General features: G+C 24.9%; 1 protein-coding gene across 1 annotated transcript; it reads left to right on the top strand.

Annotated features, from left to right (window-relative positions):
• The first annotated feature begins 3,885 nt into the window (after nucleotides 1–3,885).
• On the top strand, nucleotides 3,886–25,087 carry LOC145838886 (neurexin-3-like). Its single transcript, XM_082946506.1, has 14 exons — nucleotides 3,886–4,060; nucleotides 4,142–4,276; nucleotides 4,589–4,736; nucleotides 5,133–5,280; nucleotides 5,637–5,828; nucleotides 6,050–6,172; nucleotides 10,380–10,597; nucleotides 12,645–12,810; nucleotides 17,104–17,280; nucleotides 17,582–17,676; nucleotides 17,873–17,915; nucleotides 18,080–18,281; nucleotides 18,530–18,660; nucleotides 24,978–25,087. The coding sequence occupies exons 1-14, from the start codon at nucleotides 3,978–3,980 to the stop codon at nucleotides 25,085–25,087; spliced, it is 1,971 nt and encodes a 656-aa protein (XP_082802632.1). The 5' UTR covers nucleotides 3,886–3,977.
• Nucleotides 25,088–25,992: the final 905 nt, after the last annotated feature.

Here is a 25,992-nt window from a genome sequence, read left to right on the forward strand (position 1 = left end):
AAGTCGTGTACACAAGTAAGTTTAGTTTTTTTTTTTAAATCTAAAAGTCTGTATTTTTTTTCAACAAACTTGTTTAACATAGAAAACTTAGACAAATTTTAAAGCAAAAAAACTAAACTGAGGGGAGACAGATGTTACCAAAAACAAACACTAAGCAAAAGTAGACTAAATAGATAACATTTTCCCTCTACTTTGTTTTTACTTCGCAGTTTTAGTGTTAAATCGCACATTTTGTAGCGTTTTGGAACCTTTAAACGCGTTTGTAGTGAAGAATCAGCATTATCAAATCATTAATTATTCACTACACATCAGATTTCTCTGTTCAATATATAAAAAGAAAGCACGTTAGCAAAACAAAAGATTCAATCTATCACGAGGTGAACGGAAGTCAATAAACTTAGATTTGGTTTAGGTACATATACGAAGTCTTTTAAAAACTTAAGTCGAACTATTTTTAGTTATAAAAAGTTTCTAACTGTACTCATAGTAGAAATCAAAGTTATTTTGCACTTTTAATAACACTTTAAAAAGATATTATTAAAATAAATAATTTACTGGTTTGTCAAGCAAGTTTTATGATTTTTGTAAATAAAATGTACATATATTAAGTATTTGAAGTGAGCAAACAAATACTACATAACAATTGAAAAAGTAACCATAACATTAACTAGTTAATCTATTGACATTTTAAAAATATTTTAATGTATAGCTCTATAATAAAGCTTACAAAAAAGGAAAGACAATTTTAATTTCGGTTCCAATATGACTATTTTGTATTTTTAGCATTGTTTAGTTAGACAGTTTGATAAGACTTTTAATAAAAATATCTTTGTCATAATTTTTTTAGTTTGTGTTTGATTTACTTTATAACACGCGTTATTTACCATGTAGAACAAGTTTTATTATTTCACATGATACTTTAAAATATTACAGGTAAACGAGAGAAAAAATATGCTTATCATTCTTACCAAGTATACATCAAAATATTTTAAAGTATTATCATTATTGACGAAATAAATAAATTTAAAGCATAACAGTTTGTTTCGTTCTAGGTATACTGTTCGCAACTACGTCTAACGGGACGAGAGATCAGCTTCGGGTCGAGCTCACTTCAAACGGAGGCATCCGTGTTCGAATCAACATGGGTTAGTTTGTGCAAGTTATTTTCTTGCATGACAACGTCACTTGATCGTGACGCTTCGGATACCTTTTGCACTCCTTTTTCATGATTTATCAATTTATCAGACTATCTTTAGTCACGCTTGTCAAAGCCTGGGTTAGCAGTTTGAAAGTTCAACAGTAATGCTATGATAAAGCGTGAATCATGAAACTTAGAAGAACAAAAGTATAGAATCATATAACCTCTAATTTAAATTAAAATCAGAGTATTTGATTAAAAAAATAGTTTACAACTTATAAATACACTTAGTTTAAAATATATATACAGCCAGTAAACTTTTTTTCTAAACTGTAAATACTTGCTTGCGCTTAGCCACAAAAAAATAAGTAAATAATTGCACAAAAAAGAAACAAGTTTTTCAAAATGCTTGCAAAATTCATTTTCATTTTCAGATTGCCATTTGCCAAAATGCACTTCTGCTCGTAAGTTAGGTTTTATTTCTTTTTGTTTTTATTTTTGTTGATCACGTCAGTCTTCTCTTGCTTGAAATCAAATTTAAGACTTGTTGCATGCTTTTCTTGTTGATATTTTAAACAATCAAACTTTGTATAAGTTTGATAACAAAAGTTTTGATTTTAATAAAATGCATTTGTTTTTTATAACCTTTTATTTCTAGAATAACTTTTGAAAACATAGTTCAATTGAGCTAAGTTAAATAATTATATTGCTTTAAATACTTTCGTATAATGATAGTTTTTAATTTTGTGGCTTAGTTAACAAATCTCATTGTTTGTTTTAATTTAAGTTTTAAAAGTTTAGTTTTCAAACTAAGAAATCTTAAGATGTCAAAAAAAAAATTATTTATTGTATTCGACAAAGTAAATTTATTTTGAACAAATTTCGAAATAAAAAACTTTAATTTATACTGTTTAAGCATATTTATTTAAATTATTTATTTATGTGTGTTTAAATTTTATTTAGTTTAGTTTATTGAAAGATAAAAAAAACGCTTTAAATATTTGGTCCTAAACCTGGTGCACGAAGAACCTTACGGTTATCGAGTCGCACACCACGGATACCTTTTAATGTATTGTCCAGGACATGTACATTTAAATGTAAATAATTACAACATGTATTTCAATTCTTATTTAATTTAAATAAAAGTTATAATAAAAAAATAGGTTAGAAAAATAATAGAAACATAGACTTGTATTCTACAGCAACTTTAGTAATACAAACATGTTAAGTTATGAAAAAGATTGTAGTATTATAATTAACACATAATTAACTTCAGTAAAATTATATTAACAGCCATAGAATAGTTAAAATTCATTTAACATGTTGTAAAATTTTTCTAATTGTACTGAAGAAAGATTCGTAACTAGTATAGCCTAAAAAATAAGTTTATAAATTAAAATAAATGTGTTTGAGTATCAACTGTGCTTTAAATCTAAAACGCAACTTAGTTCATTTGTTCAGTTACTTTTTTCTTCGAATTTTTTTTAGAAAACTTAATATTAATAAACTATATTATACTTTGTTAGTAGTAGTTATTAGATAAGACTGTTTTAATACTGTAAAGAAAAATAAATAAGAACAATAAGAAAAAAATTGTCTAAAATAAACTTTATGATGTTGAAAATTATTAATCTGAGTGATTTTAAGTATTGAAACTAAATTTACATTTTAAATAGCAGTCAATAAAGTTTGTCATGCTTTACTAGTTCCCGGTAAAATGTTATAAAACTTTCTCAGACTACTAATGATTAAAACCTGACAGACTAGCAGCAATCGATGATATCTAATTACATTTTATTAAAACCTAACTCACAAGCTTGATTAACTTAGCTAAACAACTCTCTTGAGTAAAGGGAAAATTATTTTTAAACTTTTCTGTTGAAAGCTGATCAATAAACTTAATGCTGATTTTGTTTTTATCTTTAATTTTAAACGATTTAAACTTTTAGAAAAATTGTATTTTCCTCCTTATGTTTATATTTTTTCTGAACTAAAAATGTCTGTAAAGTCCCGTAAGTTATGTAAACTAACATTCAATTTTTTTTGTTATATGTGAACTAACTTTTATTAGAAAGCTTAGTTAAGTAAAGTTTTAATGTAAAGTTAGGTCAACTTCTTGTTGTTTTTTTATTATTATTTACTAATGACCTTCTGTTTGTTTTTATATAATAAATATTTTTTAAATGAAATAGAAAAATTGTACTAGCACTTTCCATAAGGAATGCTTTAAAAAAAATTTTTATCTAATTGAATAAGATCTTTTTTTTTATCTTACAAACTACTAGTTTTAAGGAAGAAAGTATTGTCGTAAATAGTTTTTTTTAAATGTATTTTTTTCAACTTGCATAGTTTTTTAGATACAAAGATAAACATATAAATAATTAATAAAAGTTTAAACGTAATGATGCGTTGCAAGCTCTTCATTAAAGTTTTAAAAAGCTAAACTGTTTTAAAGTTTTTTTTAAATATAGGAGCAGGCCCGTCGTCTTTATTAGTTGGATCTAAACTTAATGATGGGCAATGGCATTCTATTAAACTTTCACGTCGCGATAAAACAGTTGAACTTTTTGTGGATCAAACAAAAAAAGACTGTTAGATTAACTTTGTTGAATTTGTTTAAAAGATATTTATAAAAACTTTATTCTTAACAAATCTCATTAACTGCTAATAACTTGTTTTTACAAAATATTATGACATGTAATATAACAATTTTGATCTGATGAAACTTACAAACCTGTTATAAAAATTTACAGTTATTATTTCGGGGGACCATAGCGTTCTTGCCTATGACCTAGTTCATCTTGGTAAGATTTATGATCCATATCTTACAAACAAAACAATGAAAAATCCTACTAGAGTTTATCAATCTTTTATTGGAAATATTGAAAACGTCAAATTTAACGAAGAATACTTGATAGATAAGTTAGTTTTATTAAGTAGTTAGTTTTTTTTTTTTTTAACTTATATGTTATAGAAATTTCTTAGTTATTTTTTTTATTTCAGATGTCTATTGGATCAAAACTATAACTGTGAAAAAAATTGTTCCTACAGAGACTCATCAGAAAAAATAGTCGCTTTTCCAATCACATTTGCTAGATCAGAAAACTTTGTCTCTGTAAGACCGCGCTTGTTTAGAAGGTATATAAAATATATTTTGTTAAAAGCAAGAACTATACAATTTTAAATCTTAAACTAAGTTTCTTAAGAATTAAGTATCAAAGTTTAAAGCTTTTAAGCTTTAAATGTTGTATTAAACATTTATTAAACTAAAGTACTATGAAATTTGGTAAAACTTGTTGAGTAAGCAGTTGTAAGTAATGAAATTTCTTCTCACTTAAGTTACAGTACTATTTTTAAAACTTTAAATTGTTTTTTTTTAAACTTCTGAACTAGACTTTACATTTAAATCAGTACATAATAAAAAATTAAAATTTATATATGGGTTTTCAGAAACTCGATAACAATAAAGTTTACGATGAAGACTATAGTGAACGATGGAATAATTCTTTATCATACCAGTGAAAACAAGAACTTTCTTGCTGTAGAATTAATGCAGGGAAGCCTACATTTGTTTGTTAGTTCCGGAGGTGTTAAGCAGGTTTGTTATTTCTTTTCTTTTACTTGTTGTTTAATTAACTAACATTAGCAATATATTTTATTATTGCCTCTTAAAAATTCTTAAAAAATGTTAGCTTAATACATGTTATACGAGTTAAAAAAAAGTTTATACAAAATTAGAAAACTTGTAAAGTAAATAAATTGTTGGTTTATTTCATAAAATATATAAAATTTATTAAGGTTGTACCTATTTAGTTTCTGAATTATCACTATTTTTATGTTATGTTTAATCATTTTAAGAATGTTAAACTTTGCTGTATCAAAAAAAAACTCTAGTTCAAAGTATTTTTACTATTTAACAAGGGTGCTTTACTTAAAATTTAACTTTAAGGACCGTAGTTAAACAAGTTATTTATAATAATGAAAAATGATTCAGCCTCTAACATCATCACCTCCTGGATTAGTGAATGACAACAGATGGCATGACATAACTATAGTTCTGTATTCTACAGGGAAATTTAAATTAGATATAGATGGTAGTTCAACTGAATACGTAGATTCTCGTTTGTCTTGTCCAGAAATAGGTTAGTAGATAATAACTTAAGCTATTTTTTACGTTGTAAGCTAGAGTTTATTACAAGTTAGAATTAAACTAATAAAAAAATAAACTTAAGTTTTAAAAACATTTTAGTTTTTTACTTTTAAACTACAATTAAAATATAGTTGAAAAGTTTAGTACTAAATGTATAAAATGTATAAGTGTAAAAAAAAACAAAAAAAATATTTGAGAACTTTTTTGAATTTGATTTGAGGATTACTGTTTTTAGTAAGCTAAATCGTTTGTTTAATATATTAAGTTGTTTTTGTAATTTTCTTAATTCAATTAAAGAATACTTAAATCCTCACCATAAAGTTTCTTTTTTCAATTGTAAAAATTTAGGATTGCTCTATATTGGAGGAGTAAAACAAGAAATATTTCGTAACAATTTGTTACCAACAAGTTTGTACTCAAGAAACGGATATGAAGGTTGTATGGCATCAATTGTTATCGAGGATAAAGTGTACGATTTAATGGCTCTTGATCCACAAATAATAAATCGTCCTGATAAAAGCTTTAAACGAGGCTGTAATGGTTATTGCTTGTATTTTTTGTAGATATTGTAAATATTTATGATTTTCTTATGTTGTTCAAAGTGTTTTAATGATTTTTAATTCTATACTGTGCTGCCACTACTTTAAAAACTGTTAGACTAGTACGTAAAAGTTTGTAAACAATGCTTTTTAGTTTAGTTTGAGACGATAGCATAGTCATAGTATTTAAAACCAAAATATTAAAAAGTAAGTAACTTTTAGGACCGAGTCGTAGCCCTCAGTCTCAATGTCAGTGCAAAAATGGCGGAACTTGCATTAACAGATGGACTGGATTTAAGTGTGATTGTAGTTTAACCTTTTATGCTGGAAATATGTGTGAAAGACGTAAGTTATTTTTAAGTTCTATTCTATTGTGTCCCATAATAGTAGTAGTAGTAGTAGAAGTACACTTAGTTTAGAGTTTACTATCGTTAAATCTTAGCTGTGCTAGATATACATTATTTTAGTACAACAGCTAAGTAAATGTGTCAAAATAGTATACAAATTATTTTATAAATTCAAGAGAACATTCTACTTACTTTAACTTACCAAAATAAACTCACCAAAGAAATAAACAACCATAAGTTTTATTATAAATGTATGTTACTATTTTTGCTGAAATAAACTCAAACTTCTAGCATTACTTATCGTTACTAGAATCACAAGTATAAATTAATAGCATGTAATTATAGTTCTGCGTTGTCCTTTGAAAAACTTAATAAACTAACGAACTCTTTAAATGAATTTAAATCAAGCTCATATAACTCATATTTATGGTATATAAAACTAAGATAAACCTTTTAAAAAAGTATTTGAATTATTATTTCATTTAAAAATAAATACAAAGTTATTTTACAAGGTACTTAAATATATCTAAAGCTTAAAATCTCTTTAAAGTGCTTTTAAAAACTTATTAATTTTTTTCATGTTTTGAATAATGTAGACTTAGTAACGAAGTTTAAAATATTTTCCAGTTTTTAACATTAATAATAAGTATTTTATAACCTTTTCATAATATAAATTTTTAAATTTTTAAATCTCCTTACAAACTAAAGTTGTTTAAGTTTGTTAATTAAAAATATGTATATATATTTTAATTTAATTTAAAATCTTATATAACAAACATTTTATTAACTACTACAATAACTGTTGTATTTACTAGACATATTGAAAGGAAATTTGACTGGTAAGGAAATTCATGTTTAATGTTTTATTTTGTTACTCTCACTAATACTGCATGAAAAACTTCAAAAGTTTATTTAGAGTGTTTGTGTGATGCTTTTTCAAGATTTCAGATAAAGTTCTAAGTAGCAAATACTACAAATTATTTTTTTTTTTATGTTTTAAACAAAAACTTCTTACCAAAGCAGGTATACATAAATATAGTTTAAACAAAATTAATACAATTTATGTTAAAATTAATATTTTGAAAATACCAAAACAGTTGAAATTATTATTAAGTTTTAGAGTCTTTTTACAATTATAAAAATCAATTTACTAGGTTTTTTAAAAATATACCTTATTTTAATTCATATACAAAGTTATTTAATCTTAAACTAAAAGTTATCTAAAAAGTTAAGAACTAAAAGCTTGTTCATACAAATGTACTTAAACATTACTGACTTGTTAATATTTCTTCTATTGACAATAGTAGTTTAAAAAAAGTTTCCAATTTGGTTTTGCAAAAAATTATAACAATTAAAATAAAAATATATAATAAGAGAAACAAACTATTTATGATAAAAGTCTTGTTTATATTATTTTAAAGTTCCGTATATAACAAATGCAAAAGCTAAATGAAAAAATAAATAAAACTTGTGCTAACTATACTTCTGAATTAAATTAGATAAATGTTGTACATTGAATTTGTCTACGTTTTTAATGAAACAGTATACATATAAGAATTTATATAAACATGTATATATATTTTTTTTAATTTGTGTATTTGTATCTTAGATGTTATTCGGCTGCAATTCATAAATAAGTATTAAAAAATTTATTCGGAGACTTTATAAATTAAGGTTCTTATTCTAGCAGCTCTAAAAATTATATGTTTTGCGTGTTTATTTGTAGTTATTAGACACATAACAAGTTAAGTATAAGAAATTAAAGTATTTACAACAGAAAGATTTAAAAGTATAACAAACTGTGACAAATATGTTTTGCATGACTAAATTTTATGTAGAACTAACGTCTCTAAGTAACCCAGGGTTTCCTAAATAAAGGAACTAAATTGCTTTTCAAATTAAACTAGTAAAACTTTTCCTTTATTGAGTGTTCTTTTAGCAAAATAATTTAACTCGTTTAACATCCTGTAAAATTATTATAATTTAAATTTTGGTACTATTGTTACATTTAAACATTTATTTCTTATACTGGTAAACAGTTTAAATAGTTGAAAAATAGTTGTTATTTTCTAAAATCAACTACAAAAATTTTTTTGTTGCATATAACAAACCGGCAAAATAAATACACTTAAATACCCTAAATTTACAAAACTTTAAAATTTATTCAAAATGGTGTTAATCAAAACTATAATTTAAATTACATTTACTTAATTCTTTTTTACAACAAATGCCTATTCTTTAAGTGAAAACAAACAACAAAGTTTATATGTAGTATCTTATGGAGTATTTTAAGCTTTTTCTTAGAAAATAATAAATAATAAACTTAGTTTGAACATTAAGTTTTTTGTTCCTACCAATGCAAAAAACAGCAACAATTAAAAATAGCACTCTTTTTTCCCATTTAATATTTATTGCTCATCTGCCAACTAATAATACTCAAAAATTAGCGATATCGCCTACTTTGGGAAACCCTGAAAAAGTTGGTAAGTCTTATATTGATGTTCTACGTAGACCTCATTTGTATAGTATGAGTATTTAGTTTTGTAATTTTGTTTAAGTTTAAATGTATAGAAAAACAAACTGAACTTATATCTAACCCTATATTTTTTGTAGTAAAATTATAAATTGCAAGTTTTTTTTCTCGAGGAGAACAGTAAAGCTTAACTTAAATATAAATATTATTTTAAGAGTTTAAAACACTTTTGATAAAACTTTAATTTGAAATATGGTATAACAAAATTTTAAGCAAAATACAAACTTTTATAGTACTAATCTTACGAGTGTGAAGTTAGCTTGAACAAATCTTAAAAAAATGTCAAAAATTTGGATCTAATTATTTTCCTTATCTTAGTAGATAATTAAAAACTTTTTTTTTATTCTAGAGAACGGTCCTTTGTCTAAAAACTATTCTTAATAATATGTTTTTAAACGGCTATAAATTTTTTTTAACTAATTGTCAATATTTTGTAAAATTTGGCCTTAATTGGGTTTTTTTATGAATTTTCTTATTTTATGAGTTTGAGTTCATAATTCATAAAATTCATAAAAAAACCCAATTAAGGCCAAATTGTACAAAATATTGACAGTTAGTAAAAAAAAAATTATAGCCGTTTAAATACATATTATTAAGAAGGTTTAAAAAATATTTTTTTTTTTTTTTCACTCAAACTCAAAAAATAAAAAAGAAATAAAAAAAACCCAATTTTTCTAAGGGGCTCCACACAAATAACGAAACCCCAGTCCAAAAGATATATTTTTAGATTTTAGACTAAGGACCGTTCTCTAGAATAAAAAAGTTTTTAATTAGCTACTAAGATATGGAAAATAATTGGATCAAAAATTTGGACATTTTTTAAAAATTTATTCAAGCTAACTTCACACTCGTACTAATCTTTCATTAATATATTCGTTGTATAAGAATTTTATAAATTAATAAGTAATAACAAACTATTTATTACAAACAAAAATAGTTTTGAATTTTTTTTAATAAGACTACTAAGAATTATTTTCATTGGTAACAAATCTTAAACAGCAATAAAAATTCATTAAACAAAACAAAATCCTTATACATAGATTTTATGCTAGTTTAAGCAAATTTTTCCAAAGCTATAATTGTAATTTGTTTTTAGTCTTTTTTATGTATTTAAATAGGTATTATTTAATCTAAACTGAGTTATATGTAGTTTTACTTATAGTTTTGTATTATTATTATCAAATACACATTAACAGTTTATGGCATTTAGTGTACAAACGTTTTTTTAAGAGTGAAAATATATTAAACGTTATCATTTCTAAAACGTTAATACTTATTTAGTTAATGCATTGATATATAAATAGTTTAAAACTTATATACTTAGTAGAACTAACAGTTTAAAAGACTCAAATTTTAGCTCAGTTTAGGTAATAGTTATTTTTAAAATAAACAATCTTATTTGGTCACACATTATATTTTTTATTTGTTAGTATACTAAATATAAACAAAAATACCATTTCTTGTTTTCATTAAACTAGCGAAAATAAGTAACTATTCTAAAAATTTTAAAATATTTTTAACAGTTTTAGTAAGAGAGTGTATATAAAACTTCAGACTTTGATAATTTTTGTTTTTTTTTACTATAAACATATATTTTAAAGGTAATTTTAAACTAAGAAAGCAACTAGAGTTATTTAAGTTTTGCAAAAAGCATCACTACCAACCCATGCAGATGGTCCTGCCTGTTTGTTTGGTTCCAATCTTGGGTCCTCCCAAAACAAAGGCAGGCCGCTTGGCGGTGTACTCGTGTATACATGGGAAGGTACTTTACCGAGCACGAGAGGCGACTTGCTAAGCTTAACTTTTCAAACCACGACTAAAGATGCAACACTGATCCAAGTCAGAGGAGAGAGTCCCCAGTCGATTGCGGATTACTTGAAATTAATAATTGTAAGTCGGAGCAGATACAATCATGTACGGAGGGCACGGACTATTTTGTGTTAAAAATTTACAAGACTTTGAGCTCAATGCTTGACCGATCAAGTGGTTGATCGCAAAGTCTTGTTGTTTTTAAATCTAGCATGATATATGTTGTGTTTTTGTATTGTCTATTACTTTTAATAGTTTATATTTAATCGTTGAAGAACTGTTAACTCTTAGTTCTTTAAAATCTTTAAAAACTTTTTGTTTAAATACAGTTGTTAAAAGAAGCTCAAAATCATCCCAAAATCTCGAAAAGTTGTTTTCATCAACTCCTGTTATATTTTCGGGTAAAACTAACTGTTCATCAAATGTTGGCGGTGTGATTGTTTCAAGTCTTGCCCAAAAAAATCCAGGCTCTAGCAATAAAAGGTATAGAAGTAAAAGACGTGACTACCTTAAAGTCGAGTTTACAAGCTACAAAAGTTCCAATATGTGTTTGGTATATGTAAGAAGTGCATCTAGTGAAAAGTTTCTGAAGCTTTCAATAGTGAGCAAGTTTCTTTGATAGCTGCTATTTTGGCGTGTGGCTGAGCTGTGCAATTGTTGTGTTTTCATGCTGCGCGGCTGATAATTCGCTTCGTTGTAGTCTATAGCAGTTTTAATATATCATTTAAAGCAAAGTCGTTGTACAATCTACCGCAATTCATGTAATGCTGCTCAGTTGATTGATCATTTTAGACACCTGCAAAATAAAATTTAACATTACTCTAACTAAATGGTGAATTTTGTTGCTCGCAGTCCTTCGACATATCAGATACCTTTAGAAGATCGGTCAGTACTAAGTTCTAGAAAGATTACTGGTGGAATTGTTTAGTCTGAAACATTTTTTTTTACAACTGCTTGTAAAATTATCAAATCTTAAAAATTCCATTATTTTTTTTTTTTTTGCTATAGCCTTCATTTTTCGATTAAAACGAAACATTTTTATCGAATTTAAATCAAAATAATTTTTAGTAAAGCAGTCTAAACTTAAGACAAAGACAGTTTTAATAGAAAAATATACAGTGATTCATAAACAAGAGAGTTAGCAGTACAAGACAATATTGAAAAATAGAGGTTTTTTACAGATTATAAATTCTGAACTACTAGATAAACGAGTTACTATCGTAATTTTATAAACCAAAGTTCACTTAAAATACTGTTCCTGACCTATTATATTGTAGTTTTTGAAGACTTATTTTATTTCTAATGGTTTAAATAAAAAAAGATTTTGCTACATGAGATTTTCTAAACTGATTAAAAAAGATCTTTTAAGTTACTTTGCATGTTTAAATGTATATAAAAAATGTTCTGATCAAATACTTAGATTTATTGCAGTAAAATACATACATTTTGACAAACTATGTTTTTACAGTTCACTAACGTTTTTTATTATTAACAAATTTCATAGAAACTTACCATCATGTGTAGTTTGTACTCATTCAGATTAAAATAAATAAATATAAAACTTTAAAGCAGTCAAAAAAAGCTATTTCTCTATGTTTTTCGTACTTCTAGGTACTTAATGAAGTTTTTAAACATCTCTTATAAGTTACTCGACTAAATATTTATAGTTTTTTGCTTTTTTTTTTCCAATAACTTTATGTGTTCATTTATTTTCATAGTTACAAAATTAAATGGCAAAATAGTATGAAACTACAAGGATTAGAAACCCGTTTTTTTTACAAAGTTTTTTTAGTTAAGCTCTTATGGTAAACGTAATAACTGTGTTTCAGTTTATTAAGTTCAGCATGTTCGTTCAGTAAAGTCAAAAAATCCTATTTTTTCAAATAAGATAACGTTTCTCGTGTATTTAAAAAACTATAAGAGTTTTATTAATAAACGATTGACTGTAATTTTTACAATGTTAATAAGGTTCAAAAGTATTTCAATACTGCTAAGGCTATATAAAGCTTTTAAAGTTATAACTTAAATAAAAACATTAAATATGGTAGCAGTTATGTTTACACTTCATTTTACTATTTATACACTAGTAAAAAGTCACTTTTAGTATTTTAAAGATCTTGTAATACAGGAAAACGGAAAACTGACTTTAAAATTTAACGTTGGAGCAAAAGACGTCATTCTAACTGAACCCCGACCGGTCACTGATGGTGTTCTACATTATGTTGTGATTGAAAGAAAAATGACAAATGCTACAATGCGCGTCGATGATTGGACTATTAGAAAAACTAAACAAGGTTGGTAATGCATGTTTATTTATAATTTTTTTTTGAATGATGAAACATTTGATGTTTTATTTAGGTACTACGCTAATTTAATAACCACTATTTAGCGTTATAGTAACGTTCCTAATAAAAGGACTTTTAAAAATTATTTACCTTTAAACAAACTATGTTTTAACTAAAAAACTGTTAGTTGCTTAGCTTTTTGGCTATTAAAACTGAACTTACTTAAATATATGATACAAATAAACATTAAAATTTTACAAATACAAACTTGTTTGTACTCTTTTATTACTAAAATTATAAACATATATAAAGTCTTAGTAAGTATTTTATCCAAGTTTCGCTAATGTTCTCTGAAATTCTTGATTTGATAATAAATTTAAAATCTTTATAGTTTTCGAGATATTTAACCTTCCAACACATTATTTTTTTTAATATTTAAAAAGTAAATGTAAACTTTTGAATTCAGGCTACAACTATAAAAACATAAGTTTTAGTAAAGAAATACTTAAAAGTTATTTTCAACAAGAATGTTGTTAAAGTTTAAAAAGGTAGTAGTTAAAAAACTTTGTATTCCTATAGTTCAATAGATTAAAACAAAAAAATTGGTTAAAACAATTTTTTAAAACTTAAGATGATATATTTTCAAAATACAGCAGCAAAAACAAGCAGCACAAAAATTACTAACAAAAAAAGATAAATTATGAAAATCTTACTCTTAGAAAAACTGTTCAAGCTTTAAAAATATTCTTTTAGAGTTTTATTATTGTTGTCTTTTGAAAGGCCTAGGTTTAATACATATCACTAGATTTTTATTTTTTAAAACAAAATTTATCTACTAAAAATAGTTTATGTTGTTATAAATTTATCTCAGTTAATGTAATAGTATAGTACCATGCAAAGTATTTGTTTAATATATTTTTTATTGCTTTGTACATTTTAAACTGTTTTTTGTTATCTTTTAATTTTATTGATTAGTTTCTTTTTTATAACCTTTAAAATATTTCAGTTTTTTGCAATTTTGGTATTACATTAACGTGTATTTAAACATTAAACCATTTACTTTTTTAAATGTTAAGAAAAAATTCCTTTAAGTAGTGATACTACAAGCTAAAATTTGTCATACGTTAAAAGTGTATGATTCTAATAAAAAAAGCTAAAACTTTAAAGTAGTTGATACGTCTTGAATTTAAAAAAACCGTATTGTGATAACTTTTAATGGGTCCGATTGAAACGTTGAGGTGTTTGACCTAATATTCGCTGAGTCATTTTTTTTTTTTTTTTTTTTTTTTAATTTATACCGTTATCCCTAACCACCTTACACAAAGATATTAAAAATTTGTTAAAAGTTGAATTTTTAATAACTAAAAATAATAAAATAATAAAATAAAAAGGCTGACCCAGCAAATATTAGGGGAAACACCTTAACGTTTTAACAAGATTTAAATCATAAAATAAGTGTTTTATAATTAAAAGAAGAACTTTATTTTTCAATAAAATACATATTTACTCAAAACTTTAAACTTCACATAACAGAATTGTTTACAAGATAGTTTTGAAATAGTTTAAGAAGAATTGCTTAAAAACTATTTGAAAAGATCGGTTTTCAATAAAAAAAACTTTTTTTGATATTAAAATTTGGTCCTTCCCTAAGTAACCTATTAAACTTTCTGAATATATACCCTTATACTTCAAAAACTATTTTGGACTTTACAAAACGGTAAAATGCAGCTGTTAGCTAAGTTAAAAATCTTTAAAGTGAAATCAACTTGAAAAAAAATTTACGTCTTTTTAACTAAAAAACATTTTTTTAAAGTAAAGTGATAATGATTAAAAATGATTCGGTAAGTTATTAGAAAAACTTCATGACGTTTACCTTTAAATTTTTAAGTTGAATCTCAACTTTTAATCTAAACTTAAATTCATATTACAGCAACTATTAAAGTACTACTATATGATAATCATATACAATGAACTCATACTTTAAGCTTTTAAAAGTATACTATAACTCTTATCAGTACTTATTAGTTCTTATTTTTGTGTATAAAAATAGTATTTTGTACAAAATCTTTATAAAAGCTACAGAAATTTAGACTATGTAGGCTTTTTTGGTAGAAAAAAAAATCAAGAACAGCTTTTTTAGTAATATTCAAACTGACAAACCAAAAATTAATAAACTATACTTTCTAATTATATAAGAAATTTATCTTAATTTAGTTCAGCTACATATTTTATTTAACTATCAGTTTACTTTTACTAGTTGTTAATGCTCTAAAGTTAAATGATTAGCATCATGTAATAAAAGCTATTCCATTATTATGAAAGTACTTTCGAATTTTTTTTTATAAATTATTTTGAAGTATAGAAAGTATTGTAAAAAGTCAAAAAACTGTGCATAGTTAAAATAAATAATGTATATAAAAGTAAAAGCCATATTTATTTTAAAATGCATTATAATAATTTATTCTTTAAATTTAAGGTGAAAACCTTAAAGCTAAAGTCTTTACAATGAATAAAAAAACAATATCATTGAAGAAATGTACAACAACAACTTTGACTGTGTAGTCGTTATTGAATGTTTTATTGTTGAGTTTTTGTATTGAAACTGCTTGAGTTTAACTAACACAATAAGTTTCTAATGAAATGAAATAATTTATTTACAACGTTAAGTCTTTTTGCTCAATTTTTTTTTCCTTAATAACTTAAGTAAGTAAAAGTATTTAAAATGATACATTTTTAAGAGGTTTTTCTCCAAGTATAAAATTCTTTAAGCTTGCACTATAAATATATGTTTAAAATAGTTTTATAGTATAACTTAAAATTAATAAAGGCTTTACTATATGCACAGAACTGGTATTTACTCAAAATTTTTTGAGTCTTTTCAAGTACTTTAGGGATATTTATTTCAGTGTGTCTAGCTTTAATATTGTAAATGAATCAATTTTGTTTTAAATGAACATCGGTGTTTTCTAATGTCCCTAATAACTTGTTTTAAGTAAACTTTCAATGTTTTTATTTAATTTCATCGGACTATTAACAAAACTCTCTTTTTGTAAACATTACTACTATTGGTGCTTTCAGTCTTAGAGTATATCATTTTAACGTTAACCAATCATAAGTAGTATCATTTAACCACTTTAGATCGTGATAACTAATTTTTCTGTTGAAAATGCAGAAATTTATATCATTTTACTAACAAAATTCAACACTAAGAAGCTTTTTTCTAAACAGCTTTAAAGTGTTTTAAATTATCAACTACTCTCCAAATCCGAACACTTATTATATTTTAAAACTGCGAAAATTCACAAATTAAACAAACTTGATTAAATAATTTCTATTGTTTTTAAAATATATTTATATAGTCAATACAAAAGCTTGACCTTTTAAGCAACTAGATATTTAATAAGTTAGTAAAATGTATTAAAACCGTTTTTTTTTTAACTTCATAAGAAAGTATTTTTTACTCAGTTATGTTTCAATGCTGGAATTTTGAAATAAATAACATACCAAAAGTTGGGCTTTTTTATATTGAATATCAGTTTTTGTATCATATTTAGGAGGCAGTCAGTCACTAAGTATGCTAATGAGCAATGTCCCAACCGACTCAAGAAACCTTGTTACGAAATGGTTAAAAAAAAGAGGTACGATCAACATGACTTGTTATGCTTCATTGCACTTTGCTAGCCTTGCTTAATCGCGCTTTCTTACAATTGCTAGGCAGACGTTACAATATGTTTTTTACTTTATTATAATTAAAAAATAAATATTTTACTTAATACTTTGATGGGATTTTGTTTTCTTATAACAGATTAATATTTTTAAAATCATCCTAAGAAAATAAGATATATTTTATAACACAAAAAACCTACAACTTAGCTTTTCTTTTTAAGTATAAAATCAAAAAATACTTGAAGCATATACTTGTTTTACAACACGTAACAAAGTTAAACTACAAAAATAACATTTAGTGTTTAAAGTTAAGAAAAGCATGAACAAAAAATATTAAACCATTGCATGTTTACTTGCACATTAATTATTCTAAGCGTGACTTTTAGACAACAATTTTTTATCGATGTAATAAAAACACTACCATAAAAAATCATTAAAAGCATGTAAAAAGAACATGTTAACATTTTCTACTTTTATTTGTAATATATAAAACTTATTTCAACCACATAAAATAATTAAAACCAATTCAAAATATCTATTTGTTTTGTCTTTTGCTTGTTTGTGAAGCTTCCTTTTTTTCGTTTTAAATTTGTCCTAAATCAACAAAATTTCGGTCTTATATTATTGTTTAAACAGATGCCCAGTACACAGTCTTCAACTCACAGTCTAGCATTGAAGTTGGTGGCATTTTGAATCCTGCATATTCAATAAAGAACGATGAAAACAAAAAATACAGAATAGACCAACCATTTTTTGGAAAAATGTCTAAAGTTTATTTTAACAATGTCGAACCAATCAAACTTTACAGACAAAGTAAATTTTTAAAGTTTCGTAGGAAAGCCTTACAAGTTTAAAAAACTTAAATTAAAGTGAAGCTAAAAAATGTTTTAAGGTTATGCTTCAGATATTTTTTAATCAGAATTTTTTTTTTAATTTATTTTTATAGCGTAAATTGTACAGATTTTTCAGAACCTTTTTAAATATTTATTTATATACTTTAAATAAACTATTTTCGTTTTTGTGAAATTTTTAATTGTTTGTATTTTATTAATTTTATGTAAGTAATCCTGACAAGTTTTACAAATAAAATTAATTTCACACTACTAACTTTAAGATCACAGTGGAACGTTCGCATATGGAGATGTACAGTTGATTGGTGTAAATAGTTTTTACCCGATAAATGATACTTCTACACAATCACCTTATAAGGTAAGCTAATTCGAAAATATCTTCTAAAACCTTACTGACGTTAAAGTGTAAATATTTTATACAGTCGTATTACGAAAACGAAAATACTCAAAAAAAAAAACTTATACACTAAAACTTTAAACCTTTAGTGTTAAACTTATGCAGTTAATTCTTTTTTTAGCTATAATTTTAACAACATAAATTAATCTATTTTCAGGCAACAGCAAGATGCAAAAGTCAAAAATGTCAAGGTCTGTATGGTCAGTAGTTTTTAGCTAAATTCAGAATTTTTTGTTTTAAACTTTAGCAAAAGGTTAAAAAAGGCATCGCATTGAAAAAATAAAAAAATAAGTAAAAGTATTACTAAAAGTAACTTAATCAAATAAACAACTAATTCTATTAATAAAGATTGCAATTGTAGCAGGTACCGAACAGATGCCAACAACCAACAATATTTCAGTAGAATCATATCCGCCACTTGACAATAACTCAACGCTAATAGCAGGAATGAGTTTACCATTGGTAGCAGGAGGAGTTGTTGGATCTGCATCGTTTTTCATTATCATCATTGTCGCTTCAGTTTTCTGCTATAAAAGCAAGCAAGCAAAACGAAGGCGAGCAGCGAAGTAATGTTTTTTTAATGTGGTTGTATTGAGTCTTTACTTGTGTATATCTATATTTCAAAAAATTTCTACTATAAAACAGTTTTTTTTAACTTTTAGACAAACTATAAAAGAAGTTTTTATCCTGATTAAAATTAATTTATTGCTCTGCTTTTAAAATTCAAACTCATTTTGGATTAAAAACACACCAAAAGTTTTTAATATTATGTTAAATGAAATAACTTTTTTTAAAAGCTCTTATTTTTACGCAGATATGTATATAGAGTAGGTGAGGGAGAAAAAAACCATCATGAGATGAATAATAAACTAAATGGAAACCATTTTGCAAACCTTCCAAAAAATGGTGCTAACCTTCAACCAACTTTAAGAAAAAGTCCAGTAGGTGAAATAGAAAAAGAGTACTATGTCTGAAAAATTTATTTGTAAAAACGTAGAGGGAGTACAAAGTATAGTTGATTTAAACTTGAAGGAGACATTCAAAAAAAATTAATATGGATGTTACGCTATAAAGCTCTTAATTCATTGGTTTGATGTATTATATATACGGAGTTTCTCTTATAAACTGTTTGTGCTAAAAGTATGATAATTTAACCGTTTCTATCACAATCAAAATATTTTTACCTTATTTAATACAAAAGATTAGGCCAACTATTCCTTACATTTAATTTATTTTGTTCTGCGAAAAGGTAAAGTTTAAACTAAGATTTTTTTAATTCAGTCTCTTAAAAAGTAATTTTAATGGTTTTTATAGTTTTAATATTTTCTTTTATTACTTTTATATGATTTTTTGTGTACAAAGTATTAATTAAAAGTAAAAAAACTGTATATTTTGAAATACTAATGTCTTTTTAATTCAAAGTCAGAAAATGTACAAATTTGTGGTCAAATCTAAATGAATAAACTTAGTACAAAAACATTTAAGTTGATTCTCGAAAACAGTTAAAAAGATAATCTCTACTTTTTCTTTAACTTTTAGTTGTTATTTTTACATAAACAAACTTGCATTTGCGTTATATACATTTTATGTATAAAGTTTTATAACTTGGTTTGAACAACAGATTTTTAAAAAAAACTTAGATATATATAGTACATTGAATTTAATATTACACTCTTTAAAATCTTTGAAGGCTTACACTTGAGCTATTTCACTATTCAAGTGCTTCATTTTAAAACCTGTAGCATTTTTAGTATAAAGTGCCTTTTTTTGTACAGTTTTTCATACTAACTACTGAACGTGTACTTTTAAGTGCTCTTTAATAAATATTTTAACATAAAAGTTGTGTTGATATTAAATTACCTATATGAGATGTAAAAATGAATACGTAATAGTTATAAAATCTTTGTATATTTTAATAAATAAATTTAATAAAACTTTTTAAAGTACTTTAACCAATTACTTTTATTCATAATTTTTTTGATTCAATTCATTTTTACATTTTAAAGACAATTTATAAAGCTTTTTTATTTGATTGACATTTTTTTAGTTTTAAAATAATTTTTTTAGAAGTTTGAATCAGTTTAAACTTGTAAAATGTCTAAATTTTTTAGATAATACAATTTTTAATCTAAAAATTTCATATTTATCTTTTAATAATAACAAATTATAAAATATCCTTCTTTTATTACACTAACACGTGTTGTTTCTGTGTGTTAATGGATTAACACACTTAAACGGAGCTCTGTAGAAAAATAGATACTGTTAGAATAGAAGCTAAATTAGGTATATACAAGGGGCGTAGGGTGGGGAGAGACACTCACCTAAAAAAAAGAAGAAGAAAAAAAAAAGAATGTTTTATCTTTATACTTTAATTTCCCTGCTTAAATTGTTTTTTTAAACTGTTTTTATGTAGTATTCGAAAAGTTAAACAACTTTTCGAATACCAAACATGCATAGCCGGGATCTAGTGCCGTAGAAACTATTGTGTACCGGCTTTGATGAAAAACTCCATCACGAAAACTTTTTTAATTTCATAAACTTCATTAGAATTTAGACTCAAAAAGTGCACAACTACCGTAGTGCACCGCAATAGTATAACAATTATGATTGATTTTTTATAAAGAAAAATGCTAACTTTTTTTAAACTAACCATCAAACTAAACCTATCAAATGGTGATAGTGATTAAAGAATAAACAAATTTTATCCTTATTATATCATCAAACTTAATATATAATAAGTGAGTGTATGTGTTTATGTAAAAGGTAAATCAAAAATGAAAGGTGAGAAAGCGCCAAGGTGTTATTTGAAGAAGAACCGTCGGTTTGAAATATCACGTTTTTTATTTAGTAAATGTTTACTATCTTCTGCTACAATTGCCATTGTTCAAGGTTGCATACTTGGTAGATCTTGCTCGCGCTACTGATGTTATTGTTGGCTTGGTGAAGGATGTTCCATTCAATTTTTTTCGTTTTTAATTTACCTTTTACATAAACACACACACCCACCTAATATATATTAATATATTATATATCTTAAGCAAAAATATAGTTTATTTTATTTTTTTAGATATTTATTTCACACATATAACTTTCTATTCTCCGACATTTTATATATTAATTTTACTCTTCGACTATAGTTCTTCATATTTTTTTAATGTGTTAAGTTCCAATTTTAGTTGGAAATCTGTATACGAATCACAGATAAACCATTCTTTTTACCTACTACGCCCAATAGAATGGCTAGAGGTCTTTTTACTGCAGGTTTATACTTAGCATATAACCACCTTGTTGTTTTGTGTTTTACATTTTAACTTTCATATTAAACACAAACCCGTAATTTATAACATAGTTTAATTTTTAAATAATTAAAACATCTATACAAGTTCTTTAATTTAGATACCCGACTGTTCCTTTCAAAAACAATATTAAATTATTTATTTTATTTTTTATATAATATATTAAAGTTTAAGTCATGGTGGTTTTATGTATGGCGCTGTAACTTAATTATAGGTCAGGGTTTTTGAAAGCTTGATAACAAGTTTTATTTTTGTGCTTTATTATTTTTTTTTTTTTCAATTTTTGATTTTTAGTTCAATCTGCTTTTTAATTGAATCTAACTTTAATTTTGTTATCATTTAGATTTGACCATTATAAGCAATCAATAAATGAAATAGACATTATACCAATTTTCTGTGGTTTTTATTGCCTTTACTATTGTTTAATTTATTAATTTAATAATTAACGTTTGTTGTTTTACTTTTTATTGACAATAGGTCACATATTATTTTCTAAAATTAAAGCGCTCCACTACTTTTTCCAAGCATAAAGAATAAGTTATTTAATATTGTAGTATAAATTAAGTAGCTAGTCCCAGTGTTCATATATATGTGACGTAATTATAAGATATATCTTTTCAATAATTAGTAACCAGTAAATATTTAGAATTAGTACTTCCTTCATTTTCATGTAAATAGTTTATATGAATTTATTTTACAAATTAAGTTTCGGTCAAAGACCTCGTCAGTGCTTAAATATAATAAATATATAATAAATAGTTTATATTATGATTTGTTAATTTATTTTATATTTTTACTTTAATTTAACTTAGACTTAATAATTAAAAATATTATATAGTTTTATAACAGTCGGATTTGACATTAAGTATTTTATCTATTATTAACCATTAACTATAAAAACCTATAGCAATTAATTTTATTTTTAATAGACACCACATGTATATACCTACTTTAGCTTCTATTCTTTCCTTACAGTATCTATTTTTACAGAGCTGTTAGTAAAGTAATAAAAAAAGGATACTGTATAATTTGTTATTATTATATATTCCAGTGAACTTGTTTCGCTATGACCTTTTGTTAACAAACGCTTAAATTTATAATTTGAATAGTTATTTATATTTTAGCTAGTTTACGAAGTATTTTGAGTTTAAATAAGCTTAAAGGGTATTGAAATATTTCATGCGGTTTATACTTTACTTAGAATAAAGTTTCAATTGATTTTTTTAATGGTTTTCAAACCTACAAGTAATACACTCTACAATTTATTTACAATATTAATAACTAACTTAAATAATTTCTAGAAAGCCTTTATAAGTATTTTTAGTGGAAAACTGTTAACCAAATCAATTTACAATGGCAACTTTGATGTACTTTACGTACACTTTAATTTTTTTGTCGAAAAACAAAGTATATTTACGTTGATCTTAATGAAAATTTAATTTATGTAACTAAACAATTAGTTATGCCAACTGAACTTTAAAATTTTAAACACTGTGAACGAGGGACATAGCTCAATCTATTTATTTTACGAAACTACAAAAAATTACACATCCATATTTGTATTGGTAATTTAACTTGAAAAATCTTTTAGAACTTATCTAATAGATGACATATTAATTTAGTTTCACAGAGTTTATAATAAACAGGGAAGTCTATTTATAAAACGTACACGTTCTACCTCACCTTACTTTATAAACTGATTTACTTGAAAGTAAAGCTCAATTATAATAAGATAACTCTATATGTAAACAAATAACTTAGTAAACTAGTTGCAAAGCTGTTGAGAACTACTATTCTAAAAATAATTTTAATTTTAGTTAAGTTAACTTTTAAAGCATTTTACAACTAGGATTTATCCTTATCAGTAAAACTAGTATTATTTTTGTTATTGTTGTTATAGTAATGAAGTAAGTATTTTTTAAAATTATTATAGTAAAAAAAAATAATGCAGGAATAAAACATTAAAAGACTTATACTACTTTAAGTTTAGACTTAAATTAATACTTACTTTTTTTGTAGGAACATACCTACTACTTATACCAATAACAAATGTTAATAAACTTGTAACCCAATAAATAACGAAGCACAAAACTTATTTAAAGTTGTTATTTTCTTACATCCCGTAAACTAAATATTACATTAAATTTAAATCACTTTTTTAATACTTTTTAAATTAAATATATCCAAATAAGTGTTTGTCTATAACAGAGTTTCCCAAACTTTTTTTCAAATGGCCCCCTTGTACCAAAATTCTTAAAAAACTACCATAATAAACACCTAAGACCTTTTATTTATTTTTTGCTCTTCATTAGCAACTCCAGAATATCTAGTGTAAGTTTCAATTTATGACCTTATGGCCCCCCTTTGGTCCCTTTGCTGCTCATGGTTCCATGAGTATCTGTCATGGCCACCAAGGGGGCCACTTGGCCCACTTTAGGAAACCCTGGTCTGTAACCTATATTGCAATTTTTTGGCTCGATATAAGAATGTTTTAAGGATACATAATCCAGTTATAAACACGCTTTTGAGTAAATCGGAAAAAAATCAAACTACTTTAAGAAAATATTTTTACAAATACGTCTAACATTTGTCAACACAGTCGAGATTTTTTAATAATACTCTTACAATTTCATATGTTTTTATTTTATAGTACAGATTTAAAAACAAAGACAAACAATAGATGTAATTGTAAAGGCTAAATATGTTTTTTAAACTCTTTTCGTTTTATCTAGATGTCACACTTTAAAAGATCGTACTTATTTGGTAATGATTGTTCAAAAGGCATATAATTGCATACCATTTTTTATGGAATTTAAGTTAATTAATATAGAGCAACTTGAAAATTTAGTACGTAATAGTATAATACCGTTTAAGTACGCGCCTTTAAGCTGAAACTTATTGTGCTCAAGTTTTTTTTTTAACTTAATGGTTTAAGATAGTTTTAAACTTAAGTATTTTCTTTAAAAAAAGTAAAATTAAATAAAAATAAAAAAAAATTGTATAGTGCTACTACAGTACAGTAATAATTAACACACAAAGTTAATTCATTAATAATATTAGTCCTTTATTGAAACTTTTACAAAGGTACACATATTGAAGTTTATTTACAAAACGAAAAAAAAGTTGTGCAAATTATTTTAGTTTTTGATAATAGATGGCCTCGTAAATGTTTCTGATAAGTAATATGTCATTTAGGTTTAGAAGAGAATTTTTTTTTGTTGGCAATTTTTTCAAGACATCTTTAAAACTATTAAAGACGAACAAGTTAAACAGCTTTCTATAGTTGCTACCAACAGCAGCTTTCAAATTTTACTTTTCATACAGAATGACAGAAATTAAAGTTATTAAAGCACCCTTTGAACTAGAATATTAACTAAACGACATCCATTAGTTTTACCTTATCTACGCATTAAAGATAGTCGATACAAAATAGAGTACATAATTACATGATTTGATTTTAAATATACAACTAAGTCTCTAAACATTTCTACTAGTTAAAATTGATTTATTATTTATATTTTTTTTTATCTTTTGTTTATGATAACTTTTACTATTTTTTCGTCTAAAAACTTTGAAGCGTTTCAACATACTTGTATTATTTTAAAGCTATGTATAATAATACAATGACTTCTTGAGTACTGTTTTTTGAATGTTTTCAAAGCACTTATTCAAGCAGAATTTTGTTGTATTGTGCTGAAATTCCATTGAAAAAAATTGAAATCAATTTTGTTAAGAAAAATATTATCTGGCGTTTTAAAGTAAAACTTTGTATGATACTTTTATGTTTTAGTTAATAAATTAGTTTTTTATTTATACTAAAGCTTAATACATAGTTTGAATTGTAAAGCAAAACTCATTTTTAAATTATTTGTTATCTATTTTTCACATGAAATTTCAATAAATACATAGTAAAACGACAATATCCGCACTAACAAACATAAACAATTTTCCAACAAATCGCACAAGCGTTGTACGCAGCCAAGATAATATCGTACTCGCAAGGCTTCCTGCTGATAAGGGAATCGGCCACGCAGGTAAATTTGAAGCTCAACTACGGAGCAATCACACTCATGTAGAGGGTAGCCTGCATTTACAAACTCATTTTTATAAAGCCCCTTGGAAGAAATTTTAAAATCAATGTGCCTAACTTATTGTATATCGCCCTTTGACTAGCTAATTACAAAAGCACCTTTTTGTCCCTTGCTAGTTATCGCCCCCTAATAGCCAAAACTGTTTTCTAATGGGTCTTTGTTTGCGCTTGGTTAGTAAAACGTTACTTTATGGTTTATCATAATATCGATTTTTTCTCAATTCCTAGAGATACTGTAGATATAACTAGTCACTTTAATATAACTTTATGGTGGTAATATTAATCATATAGTTCAAAAAAAAGTGCAATAGTACTTTTAAACTTAAGTTGCAAGAAAGTTTTTATTTTGTTAAAACTTTCGTTAATAAAAATGTTTGCACTTAAGCTACAGAAATATATATTGGTATACCTGCTCTGTATACTAGTGCATCTCCTATGTTGGGGAGTCATCGCGTCAAATTTTTAGAAAAGTTGCACAAAAGAAAAGGACAAACGCAGTGCTATTTTTTATCACTTGCTTCATTGTATACAGGTCAAACTCAAAACTCGAACATCTAAAACAAATTCGAAATCCTTAAGAGCTGTGTTCTAGATGAGCTCTACATTTCAAAATCAATGCAAATTGAATACTAAAAATCAAAACTAAACACGCAATTATCTAAAAATAAAAAGATAACTTTACTGACAATATGTTTAAATAGTTTTCGTTATAAATTTTCGTTTAAAAAGTCTGTTTTTTATAACTTTGTGTAACTACTTCATATTTAATCTTAGCTCAGTTTATTAATTCTCAAAGCATTAAATTTAATATTAAAAAAAAAAAAAAAAACATCTAAAAGGTTTAAAGTTTTTAAACTTACTAAAATAAAAATAATAGTTAAATTAAGTTGC

Source organism: Thalia democratica, chromosome 6 (assembly GCF_965202585.1).
Source record: "Thalia democratica chromosome 6, ktThaDemo2.hap1.1, whole genome shotgun sequence".
Lineage (NCBI taxonomy): Eukaryota > Metazoa > Chordata > Thaliacea > Salpida > Salpidae > Thalia > Thalia democratica.